Genomic DNA, 13,695 nt, shown 5'->3' with positions numbered 1-13,695 from the left:
ATATAGATATTACTTAGGCAAAGCATAATTTTTATATCCTTTAATTTTGTTTGTTTGTGGAAACCTAAACTACAAAATCAACCCACTATCCACACCCACATATTCTCTTTCAGAAATTGCCAATAATTGTCAATGTTTTATAGTATTTTATTCATGACCAATAAATAGCCAATTTTAACCTATCAAATGATGTATTATACTGTGTTGTTTTCTGTTTAGGGCATGATCTATTTCATAATTCAATTTCAACTTTGTTCTCACAAGAATTGCTTTAATGAGCTTAGCCGAATTTTTGAAGATTCTTATCACACAGTCTGGAAGCCAGAAAACATATAATTATGTGGCATTGTTTGTATTATGCATATTATTATTCTGTGTGTTTCGATGCATAATTTAATTAAACAATATTTAATGTGATAGTATCATTAGTATGAGAAATGTAGGTTTCATTTTATCCATAGTCAACAGAAAAAAATAAGAATTAACTAACTACAATTTTTTTGTTTTTCATGTGTACTCATTCTTTATTATTATAAAATGACTAAAATGTGAAAATTAGAAACTTATCAGACTAGATTAGTTAAGGTAATGGAAAAAAAAATATTGATAAAATTTCTTCCTGAGGTATACTTACCAGCAGCTTGTGCATTATGTAATTTGATAGAGTAATACTAGATGCATGTTTACTGAGTGATTTACAACGTGTGATGGGATTATTAGTTAGATATTGTTTAAAGGCCAAGAAAGCAGTAAAATTAGGTATCAATAGAATTATGAGGTTTAAGTTATTTAGAATAAACAAATGTAGTCTCTTCTTCGAATTTGCAGCCTTTTTAGAAAGAGCAAATGGTAATTTAGATTTATTTGCTAATTTTTATGGTGGTTACTAGGTTGGTCAAATTGACCAATCTTGTATATAGAGTTGTGGTAGAGAAAACAACAGTTAAAATATAAAGCTTTTTAGAAAATAAAAATTTCATGTTTATTTAGGAGGTTTTAAATATTACACATATGAAATTTGAAAATTCTCAAGTGAAAAAAGTATTTTTAATCTTAACATGAAAATCACTTTGTATTCAAAGCATTCAAGAGTCCAACTTCATCTATTTACTGACAAAATTTTAGTAAAAATGATTAATTAATAGTTTTGACTTTTTGTATGTAAAAGACTTAATGTTTACTAAAAACTTTCCAAATTTTGTGAAGATGTATGAAGTATCATTGAGCTTCAGAATTATAGGATATATATCTTCATGGTTATCTGGTGGTCACAAAGTTGAGTAAAATACACAAGACTGTTGCAAAAGAGTTAAGGAACTGACTAGAGTAAACATGATGTATTGAATGCACGTCGTTTTCTGTCATTAATGAGAACTTAGTTTTAGAGGTAAAGATACAGATATTGTGGCCTGTAATAGTTAAAGTAACTCATTAACCACACTACTATTGGACAGTGAACATTCCTTTTTCTGTGATTATTGTTTAGGAATAGGTTTTGTGTGTTAAGTGATAACACAAGAAGTCATGTTTAAAGGATTTCTTGCCTTCTGGAAGTACAGGGTTGAATTACTAGTCTAAAAATATAAGTTTTAGTATTATTGTTACCATTATATTAGGGTTTTCCAGAAGTACTTGGAAGACTGGCTTCAAATAATGTTAGAATGGGATCCACATACTAGAGGACACCGAAATGGAAGAAAAGCATTTGATATACTAAAAGATATTCTGGATAAAAAGGTACCTTCTGTCTAACTTATTTATTTCTCTGTGAATTAATAGAGAAGTGTTAAGCTAACTGCTACTGAAAACCAGTACACTAAATAGAGAAGTGTTAAACTGAGTGTTACAGAAAACCAGTACACTAAAAAGAGAAATGTTAAACTGAGTGCTACCGAAAACCAGTACACTAAATAGAGAAGTGTTAAACTGAATGCTACCAAAAACCAGTACACTAAATAGAGAAGTGTTAAACTGAGTGCTGCTGAAAACCAGTACACTAAATAGAGAATCATGTTTTTGAATTAAAGTAGTATATTTTATCAGTTTTTGAAAGGTTTTCTTCTCAGCCGTATCTTTACATAATAAAAAAACAAACAAAACATTATGCCCACATAATATAAATTGGTTTGTCAGAAAACTAACTATTAAAAAAATAACAAGTTTTGATATTTTGGTTTCTAGTGTGTAGTGTTGGGAAGGTGTTATACAGTTTCCCATATGTAGTGTTGGGAAGGTGTTATACAGTTTCCCATATGTAGTGTTGGGTAGGTGTTATAGCTAAGAATACCATCAAGAAATGAAAAGATGTATGAGCAGTGTCATCCATACAGTTCTCATCTTTAGATAAATAAAGTGTTTGACTCCAAGAGAATCCAGTCTGTGGAAAGTATTCTGGAAAATAATAATAATAATTTCCGTACTTCCATCGTATTACAAATTCACATGACCAACAACTTAGTTTTCATTTTTAAAAAGAAATATAAGAAAATAAATCTAGTTCTTAAGAACCAGCTAACAACATGTATAAGTTGGGGCAAAACTCCTTCATCACAGTATGTTAATAAACATCAAGCTGCCAGTGTTATAATTAGTGGAAAGTTATTTGAAACAATGATAAGAGATCATTGTGTGAAGAAAAGCAATCTATGACCTGAGATGTAGAGTTCCGTGCCAATAATAGTGATGTTCATGAGTGATATAACTTGTTATCAGAAACTGGTGAATTAGAAGTTTAAGTCTTCTGATGTCATTCACTTTTGTTTTCTAGCCTTCAATATTATCAAGTGTTAAATATGTGATATATGGTGACTGAAGCATTAGATTCTTTTCTATGTTAATTTTTCTTTTCATTGATATCTCCCAAATCAAGTGAAAGCTCCTTCATATTGATGGTTATTTCTTCTAGTATATATATCTCTGGATAATTGAGTTATTTTAATCTTACAATGGATTGGGCTCAAACTTTTTTATTCTTGTTCATATGAAAAATTATGATTCCACAAAGGTTAAATGTTATCTCATTTGTTCAGGTAATAGAAGTATTTGTGGTGAAGACTTGTAAGACGTTATCTTACGAAGTGGATGATACTACCAAACTGTTTCATCTTCAGCAGTGGATCGAAGAAGACACTCAAATTCCTGTGTCAGAGCAAGAACTGCTCTTACCGCAAGGTGTTGCCCTTGACCCAGACAAAAGTATCTGTCAGTACTGGTCTAATCAAGTAAGTATATGTGATATAAAGAGACTATATCTTAATGTTATTTAGTGTGATACTGGTCTAATCAAGTAAGTATATGTGATATAAAGAGACTATATCTTAATGTTATTTAGTGTGATACTGGTCTAATTGTGTAAGTATACATATTAAGAGACTATATCTTAATGTTATTTAGTGTGATACTGGTCTAATCGTGTAAGTATACATATAAAGAGACTATATTTTAATGTTATTTAGTGTGATACTGGTCTAATCGTGTAAGTATACATATAAAGAGACTAGGGCAGGAATGGTGAACCTTTTTGAGAGTGTGTGCCCAAATTGGGGATAATCTTCTGAAAAATTCTCTCATGTGCCCATTGTAATTTTTAGCATCAGATTATCATTTATCATTATTCTGAATTATTTTAAATATAACAGCTTTAAGAGTTACATCTTATTATTACCTATAGTAATTGACAAGAAATAAAATTGATAAATTGGTAACAATAATGACAGACTTTTTATAGAGGAAAAGAAGGATTCCTCTTGTTTATTTGTTGTTTTACTCTTAACAGAGAACATTGTGTGAAATGATAAGCTTTAGTTCATATTATGTGACATAAAAAAATAAAGAAAGGAAGGAAAATAAGCACATTTTACTTTTAGTGAGACTTTTGCTGCTGCACCAATGGGAACAGATATTTTACATCAGACTTGTGTTTTGTTGTTTAGAGAGCTATGCATGCAGCACTAGTTTCATCAACAAGTTTATTCATATAATTACACATTACAAAGTTCATCACTGAACATAGTGATTCACATAAATATGTTGATGAAAATACTGTTAATACTGTCATTGTGACATTTTTCAGTCAAAAGTTTAATAGAATTTCAGAGTTTCAGAACCTCGTTTTCTGTGTTATTTCAGTCACTGACCAATCTCTTTCAATATTTTCTAGTTCGGTCCCTATGTTGACAAATTTTTGCCTCCAAATTAAGCTGCTTTGTAAATCAGTCAGTTACATCTTGGAATTATCGAAGTCAATCCACTGCAACTTTTCCAATTCAGTTTGTCTAATGTTACACTGTCTGTGTACTTTATGAATTTTGCAGTTTCTTCAAATGACCTGAACTTATCAAACCTTAAAGAAAAGTCTTCAAAAGTTGAATTAATGATGCTTGAAAATTGCATATGCAAGCTCTAAATGTATATTTTCTTGTGAATTTCAGAATTTGTCATGTTTTTTATAGGTTTGGGAAATATTTAAAAGTACCATTGTAAACACCATGTTTAAAAGTTTTCATTTGATAAAATTAATTATCTTAGTTACACTTTCTATCACTTTTTTCAAGCTTCTTGTTTGTAATACAATGAAAGCCTACCAGAGGATTTCCAACATATTTTCCAGACAGATTTACAAAACCTGCTTCTTTACCAATCATGCTGGGTGCACCATCAGTTGTCATAGAAACTTTTTTGAAAGTCAATTTGCCAATTGGATAATACATTTACTACTGCTTTATGTATTTCTGCCCCATATTTCATCACCCCTACAAAACTGAGAAATAATGTCTAGCCTACCTGATGATGTCACATCAGTGCTCTTATCAAGATAAATAGAAAGGAACTTACATGAATCGATATCTTTTGTTAGCTGTTCTGTTATGTTTGTTTCCATCTTTAATATTGTGTCTTTTACTGTGTATCTACTCACTGGCATTTCCTTAATGCACTGAATAATTTTTCTTTTCTGAAAACCATTAAAAAAGAAATAAGCACATCCTAGCAATAAATCTTTAATATACTCCCCATTACCAAGTGGTTTTCCATGTTGAAGAATAATCTTTGAAATCTCAAAAGTAGCAGCAACTACATTGGAACTACCTGTAACAAATGTCATCAAAACACTTGACTGCATGTTGCTCTTACTGACTTCATGAGAAATGGGTTCTTTTTTGTTCTTGCTCACTCTTATCACAAAACCATTTATGAACAGTTTCATAATGCCACTTTACAGAAGTCCTGCACACCACTGTTCCATAACATAAGATACATAATGCTTTATCACCGTGTTTGATCATGACAAATCTTCTAGTCCATGATTATTGTAAATCTCTGTTGCTGCTCCTTCCATCTGAACGGTTTTGTTTCTTTGCTGGTTAAGCTGACATTCTGATAAGCTGAAAAGGGTAAATACAGTTTAAAAAATATCTTGCCAATTAACTTAAATATGATAATTTCACTTACTGCAACATAACAGCAGCTGAAAATTTATGTCATTGATATAAAAATAAATCTATAATTAACTAACTGATAAAAAATATATGCATGCCACGCCAAATAACTTAATTTTAACAATATAATTCATATATTTACTGCAAAAAATAAATGCATATTTATCATTATTATCACTAAATATCCAGTATTCACTCACAAACAGAAGAAAAATATAAGCAGAGTAAAACCAATACCAACAGTTTACTTCTATTTTTACTCAAATACTGATGTGTTTACTGGGTCTGTGAAGAATTTCAAAATGTGTTATGCAATGTCGTAACCTCAAGGCTGGCACCAAGAGGGCGTGGGATGTTTCCTGTGAACGTTGCTCACTGCTCCCAGGTTGGATAAAGTCATTCACTGCTGCATTTGGCAATAATGATAATCATTATATATTTATTATGGATTAACATTAGGATTTAAATAATCAAGAGATGGCAATACATGCCACATGCCAGCAAAATTTTTTCATGTGACACTTTGGGCACCCGTGCCATAAGTTTGCTATCTTTGGACTAGAACTTGATGTCATTCAGTCTGATACTGGTCTAATCATGTAAGTGTATATATAGACTAGAACGTAATGTCATTCAGTCTGATACTGGTCTAATCATGTAAGTGTATGTATAGAGACTAGAACTTAATGTCATTCAGTGTGATACTGGTCTAGTCATGTAAGTGTATGTATAGAGACTAGAACTTAATGTCATTCAGTACGATACTGGTCTAATCATGTAAGTGTATGTATAGAGACGAGAACTTAATGTCATTCATTGTGATACTGGTCTAACTCTGAAAGTGTCAATGTCCTAGTTAACCTGATCTCTCACATCCCATACACACAATAAATTGTCAGGACACATGAGATTTGATCCCCTGCATACTAAATATGCACCCAAAGATATTGCATGTGCAAGGCGAGCGCAGTTATTTAGCTTGGAACTTTGAGCCATAACAAACTCAACAGCATACAGTTAGCACATAGCTCTCCGCATTCAACTTCTAATGGATTTCATCAGTGATGATAAATTTCACAAAAGTAAGAACTTGGTGAAAGAACTGCTGGATTAACCCTTTCACCTTAGGCAGGTCAAAGTGTGCATGTCACAACCTTTTACAGTTATTTTTAAAATTTAATTTAAACTATGTTATTATCAATGTATATGAATAAACTCTGCACCAAAATATAGATAATCAAAGTTTAGTGTTATTTATAAGGAAATATACAAAAATAGTCAATCTCTCCCCAGTATGAGAACTTTGGCATTTCTCATCTTTGCATCTTCTCTAATGTTTTGATTATACCTTCAACAAGTATAGAATTTAATGTAAATTACTAGTTATAATGTTTTCTTTACTCAATCAAAACATAATTTTATAAGTCTTTAATCTTATCTAATTACATAAAATAAAAAATAATTTTCACATCTTCTCTTTTGCAAATTACCAGTAGTTTTCTCTGAACATTTAAAACTATGTTTATAACTGATAGAAAGGTTTTAATTTACTCCAGTGACTTGTTAAATTAAATTGGTGGCTGCACAGATAATTCCAGTTAAAATGTTGTTCCCCAGGAAGCATGTTGATGAACCTAGCTGAATTTTTAATGGCTTTTGTCACAACCTTAGACAGTCAGACATATTCTTTCCTTTTTCTCATTATTATTATTATTATACTTTCTTTGGTGCATTGTTTAATTAAATATAAATTATTTAAAGCAGTAGTACAGTGAGTATAAAAATATAGGGTTAAATTTCATTAACAGTTGTGAGCCAAAAGAAAATGATCCAATTAATTAGGTTATTAATTAATGTTACAGCTCTAAGCTACTCAGGGCAAACAATTGTGATTGGTTCTAACAACCTGCAGGCCTTCCAGAAAGAAATTTATAACTATTTCTTAATTTTTTATGCCAGTTATGAAGTTAGAGTAAAGAAAAATAACATAAATTATAGAATATTTCTAAAAAAAGAAATTTATGAAGTTTTAGGGTTATAAAAAATTTTTAACCATAAAATTTTTTTTACTCATAAAGAGATGAAACATGCAGCATGTATTGTAAATATAGTATTTCTTTGAACATTTACATGCCCTCTTCCACTTGTAGAAGGTGAACATGTAGTGTAGATTGTAAAGTTTTTTTTTGTTTGAGTTTATTACATTGTACGTATGGAACCTGTGAAGATTTCACTGTATTCTTGCAAAAAAAATGAGATTCTGGGACAGTTCACTGTGGAACTGTAGTAAGAACCATGATACGAGATATCAAGAGACTAGACTTTGATATCATTCAAACGGTATGCTTGGAAAGATTAGTCACAAGGTTAATACTATTTGTATCAACATCATTGTCAGACTATGTTAACATCACAATGTTTAAATCATGTTGAAATGTAAGAATAACAGTACTTGAAGTATAACAGTTAGTAATGTAGATTGTTTACATTTCAGGTCTGTAGTTAACTTATTATTTTTAGCAAAAGCAACTATATTCAGTTTATCTTTATTGTAGGAAGGAGAAGAGTTGCTGTTATACATGTTTGACAGAAGACCCCAGTTTGCAGATGAAGAAGTGAATTTTAATTATCATCCTATGGTAGAGACAATGATGAGGAACCCCAAAACTCCTGTTTCTTATGAGGACCAAAAAAGAGTTGGCATTATGCTGTCTATCTTTGTCAACAAGAAAAATTATGTTGTAGAAGGTTAATTAACAGCTACAGAATTCGGCTGTAAGTTTGTACACGTCTGTTTCTATACCTTTCATCTAGTTTTGATCCATCTCACATCTGTTTCTGTACCTTTCATCTAGTTTTGATCCATCTCACTTCTGTTTCTGTACCTTTCATCTAGTTTTGATTTATCTCACTTCTGTTTCTGTACCTCTCATCTAGTTTTGATTTATCTCACTTCTGTTTCTGTACCTTTCATTTAGTTTTGATTTATCTCACTTTTGTTTCTGTACCTTTCATCTAGTTTTGATCCATCTCACTTCTGTTTCTGTACCTTTCATTTAGTTTTGATTTATCTCACTTTTGTTTCTGTACCTTTCATTTAGTTTTGATTTATCTCACTTCTGTTTCTGTACCTTTCATTTAGTTTTGATTTATCTCACTTTTGTTTCTGTACCTTTCATCTAGTTTTGATTTATCTCACTTTTGTTTCTGTACCTTTCATCTAGTTTTGATCCATCTCACTTCTGTTTCTGTACCTCTCATCTAGTTTTGATTTATCTCACTTCTGTATCTGTACCTTTCATCTAGTTTTGATCTATTTCACTTGATGTAAACGAGACTTTTATTTATTCTTCAGAATGTATATGATGTCCAAAACCTCAAAAATTCACAAAAAGAACATGAAAATGATGACAGAAATGTGTAGGTTGTCAGCAGTGGCAGAGTTTTTCCAGTCAAGGTTAGTTAAAGTATCTTAAGTCTTTGTGTTATTTTTATAATTCCATAGTATGGTTCATAGTATATCAATATGGCACTGAAATTATATAAATATCTATAAATGGTTTGATCTTTCTGATTAGTTAAAGGATTTATTATTTTATAAGGAGGTGATGTTAAAAGTAAGGCAAACATTAGCTTTCAGTTTCTTTTATAGTGTTCAGCAGGACCTAAGAAGATACGAAGAACAAGTTAAAAGTGCTGGTCTGTGTAAGTTGAATAAATATTTTGTATGATTGTGCATAATTGCTGTTACATCAGTTTCGAATATACACGTGGGTTACAACCTTTGAATAGTTAAATGTTGTTGTTTGATAAGTTTGAAATTAAACTATTAATAGACTCTCATATTGACTGTTTGTTTTTTTCTAAAACTTTGCTGTTATAACAAACTAATACAGTAAAACTTTACTGTTATAACAAACTAATACAGTACTTCCCTGAACATTAGCTTTTCTCGTTCATTGCTGCCCCTATTTGCAAACATTTTATTTATGCTATAAGCCTTCTGCTTCCCCCTATTGGAATCAAGTCATTCCAACATGCTTCACGTGTCACCTCTCAACAAACAGGAGCACAGTGCATGGGACTTCCTGTATACACCTCTACAAAACTATCACTTCTCATTTGACAGTGCTTGTACTCAGAAGTAATCTTCATTCTATTATAACTTACAGAAGTTATGGGGATGTTAATTTGCTTTCATTTTATTCCAGTCATATTCCAAAGCTGATGTTAGCACTTTGGGGAGTACTCTGCCACACTAGCACTATCTCCCAGGTGATTGAACATTAAACAGATTTACCACTTTCTTCACCCTCTGTAGATGTTGACCCTGTATAGAGATTTTATGTTCTTTTCCCTTGTTTATAATGGCTTTCATTCATATCCCTACATTAACAGTTTCCATTTTATTTCATTGAAAGTTTTATTGTCTACTGTCCAAGCTACTGTCAGACCTCACTTTAGGGTCCATCATTTGCCATACAATCTGTCGACTTTGGAGAAACAACATATTTTACAGTTTTATTGATATTATTTTTTGTCATTTGAATTTTGTAACATAAGCTTATTTAATTTGTTAATACTAAATTATGTTAAGATTTGTAATTAATCTTCATTGTTTTTCTCATATACCATTTGATTAGGCTTAACATGGTGTGTCTTCGGTTAGTTTAACCATGTTATTACCTTACTTTTATTTCATTTTTTATTTTATCTCATTAATAATCTTCTTGTTTTGGGTGGAACCTCTGATCTAGGGCCCACTCAGACTTCCCCCACAATTGTGCCTATTTATTGTTCAGTTTTTCTGTTCATTCTTAGATTATCCTTTGTTTAGTACTGTTTGCTTAGGCGTAACTAGTTTTGCTCTTTTTGATTTTGCTGTAGTTCTAATTTAGACTCCCATGTTACTTCTGTTCACTATCTTGTTTTATTTGGATTCATTATTATTTATTGGTTTACATGTGGTTTTATTAATGAGTTAATATTTACTCTACTTCCAGTTTTTCTTCAATACTATATCATATGTGATTTATTCCCTACATAATTTTTCTCATTTTAACATAAAACAAAATTAAGTCAATAATTTTATAGAAATTCCAGGTTTTTCTACAATAAACAATTTTACAATGTTGTTAATATTGGGTATATCTCAACTGATCCTTTTGTTCAATTTTGTTTTAATTTTTCATGATATTCTCATGAACAAGTCAGTGAAATTTTGTGAAATTGTTCAGAATATTTTGTCTTGCAAGAATCAGTTTTAGTTTTGCTTGTTTTAATTGATATCTTTCAGTTTGATCTTAACATTTTATCATTTTTTGTTTCTCTCTGTGGGTCAGTTTGATGTGGTTTGGTTTTAATTTTGTGTAAAGCTACACAAAGGCTATCTGCATTAGCTGCCCCTAATTTAACAGTGAAAGACTAGAGGGAAAACAACTAGTCATTATCACCCACTGCCAACTTTTGGGCTTTTCTTTTACCAACGATTAGTGTGATTAACTGTCACAGTGTTATGTCCTCATGGCTGAAAGGGGGAGCATGTTTGGTGGGATAGGAAACCAAACCCACAACTTACAACTTGCGAGTCAAGCACCCTAATCTCCTGGACATGCTGACCAAGAGGTACATTTATGGACTTGCAGCACCAAGTTTTGGGGGTTTGATTCTCTGTGGTGAATAGAGTGCAGTTAACTCAATTTGAAGTATTGTGTCAAATCAATAATTACATCATCTTGTAGTTAAAGTACATTATTTGTAAGATATTGTGGTTTTACTGCTCATGGTATTACCTTTTGAATTCAGGTTTTTAACCCACATGTGTGATAGCTCTATTTTTTTAGATTGTACAGTTATGCTTATAAGAATCATGTCAGTTGTAGCTAATAAGTTAAAGCAAGCTATGCTGTAAGAAAATTTACCAGAACCTATAGACTGTGAGCCAAGAATTAATGGTGTACATTATGTTGTAACAAAAATGTGTTCAGAACCTTCAGTAATGGTTTGATGCTCACCATTCAACCATGCAAAATTAGCCTCAGTGTCAGAAGTAGTTGCTACTCTATAATGTTTCATTTCAGAATTAATGCTGTTTACTTATAGCCTTTTGTGTGGCTTTAAACAAAACTTCTGAAACAAAAATTTATAACTCAAGAAACATCAAACTAATTCACCAAATTAAAACAGTTTGGATAAAAGATTTTAAAGGAAGGTTTTACTTGATACCAATTAATTTTCTTTCTGTTTCAAAGTTTTAATATATATATATATATATATGTGTGTGTGTGTGTATATATTTTAATAACTACTACTTTGTATTGATTAAGTTGTTTTTATGTAGCATGCAATAGATTAAAGGAAAGTTGGAAACAAAACATTGAAATTGTGGAGAAAAATATCCACCACTTAGTAAGTGTTCCTTATAACATAGTGTGCTTGAAGTTAGAGTAGACATGTGTTTGTTGTGGATAACAATAGCAGTTTTATATCATACAAACTGTATAAAATGTTGTAGCTTTCTATCACTAGAGACTAGAATTGTCCACATGAACTTATCGATGGTCTATGTTAAAGATAATTACTGTTAGAGTAAATGGTCAGATGATCTTTGTGTTAAGTATGGTTAGTCTGTTATCATAATCCATTAAACCAAGATATTATATAAACAAATTAGCCTGAAATATTTTAAGTATAAACACTAACCCTGTTAATGTTGGTGACAGTGAGAGATAATTTGCAAGAGACTTTAATACATTGTGTGATTGTTGTTTAACACTTGTTGATATTTGTAACAGTTATTTTGTATCTATATGTAGCTAAATATCAAAGTTAAAAGAACTCTCGCATTTAACATTTACTATAACATTACAGCTAAGACATGTTGATGTTACCCTGTAGTCACTTTTGTCAACTGTGCAATGCCATGATATATACATATACATTGCAGAATTGTTATACACATACACGTTGCAGTATCATGATGTACATACTTGTTGAAACATCACGATGTATACCCACAAATATGCATTATTTAAGAAAACTTAATATTATATTTTTATGACAGAAAATGAAGTTAGAGTTTGTTACAGATATACTATCTCAAAGAGACTACTTAAACAGGGCATTTTAAAGATAGCTTGTGTGATAAATACAACTTGAAAAATTGGAAGTAAGATGTTAAATATAACAATAATTAAATACATTATATTAACACAGTTGTCAAGAAACTTTCATTCATTTACTTTTCTACTGTTTACATTTCATAGATTTTTGTCATATTCTAGATTAGTAGATTGTTTGCTGATACTAAAATATTTTTTTACGTGTAGAATATTTACATTGGCTTTTTTATTTAGTTTATTGATATTATGTACATTATTATTTTAACAGTTCATTTTTTTCTGAGTTGATTTATAATTACTAGATTTTAATTTAAGTTTCAGTATATCAAAATCTTGCATAAGGAACTGAATAAATAAAATAACATAAAAACAAACAGAGTAACATAAATGAAGTATTTCTGAGTTTATCAGATTCTTTAGGAACTGTAAACCATAGGAAATTAAGATACTGTTTGTATACTTGTAAAAGTATATTCTAAATTTCCCATGTATCGTGATTTGTTTTTACAGCAAGCAACAGTTGGTTCTTTGGAGTCAAGGTCCAGTACTATTAACACAAAAAGCATTGATCTTCAGAGAAGTCCATATGCAAAAGCAAAACAGGTTAATCCACTTGAAGAAGTGTGAGTATAATGTTTAATGCTTTCTACAACAAGTATGTAAACTACTTAATGCAATATGTGTATATAGTGCAGCTACACCACTAGACGTTCTGAAGCATGCAAGATAGAAATTACTTTGTAGAATTTGTTTAGCATTGTATAACTCAGACTGGAGGGGTAAGTCTGAAAAACTCCAATATTTATTAGTTTCCGTGCTTTAGCTATGATATCAACCCTGTCCTACCTTTATAGTAGTTAATTAAGATAGCAGTGTGTTGATGATGTATTAGCTTTAGTTCTCTAGTGTATAGTAACTAAATGTGTGGTTTCTGTTTGCCTGGTAAGTGTATGCTAATGCTTTAGCTTTCTGTTTGCCTGGTAATAATGCTCTGATGTTTTCTTATGCTGTAGTTTTCTAGTGCTCTGGTAACAATGTGCTAATGTTTAAACTTTCTGGAAGTGTGGTAACAGTATGCTGATGTTTTAGTTTTCTGGTGCTCTGGTAACAATGTTCTGATGTTTTAGCTTTTTGGTAGT

The 13,695-nt window shown here is 30.8% G+C and overlaps 1 protein-coding gene across 1 annotated transcript in view; it reads left to right on the top strand.

The window, feature by feature from the left end:
- LOC143256210 (inhibitor of nuclear factor kappa-B kinase subunit alpha-like) overlaps positions 1–9,127 on the top strand; it is a 31,343-nt gene extending 22,216 nt beyond the window's left edge. The window contains exons 7-11 of the mRNA XM_076513095.1: positions 1,617–1,737; positions 3,030–3,221; positions 7,991–8,210; positions 8,791–8,892; positions 9,088–9,127. Coding sequence (XP_076369210.1) covers positions 1,617–1,737; positions 3,030–3,221; positions 7,991–8,188 — 511 coding nt within the window. The 3' untranslated portion in view covers positions 8,189–8,210; positions 8,791–8,892; positions 9,088–9,127. The remainder of the gene's footprint in view (positions 1–1,616; positions 1,738–3,029; positions 3,222–7,990; positions 8,211–8,790; positions 8,893–9,087) is intronic.
- The last annotated feature ends 4,568 nt before the right edge of the window (positions 9,128–13,695 follow it).

Source organism: Tachypleus tridentatus, chromosome 7 (assembly GCF_004210375.1).
Source record: "Tachypleus tridentatus isolate NWPU-2018 chromosome 7, ASM421037v1, whole genome shotgun sequence".
Taxonomy (NCBI): Eukaryota; Metazoa; Arthropoda; class Merostomata; order Xiphosura; family Limulidae; genus Tachypleus; species Tachypleus tridentatus.
The sequence above is the reverse complement of the archived record's forward strand: the minus strand, read 5'-3'. Positions and strand labels throughout refer to the sequence as shown.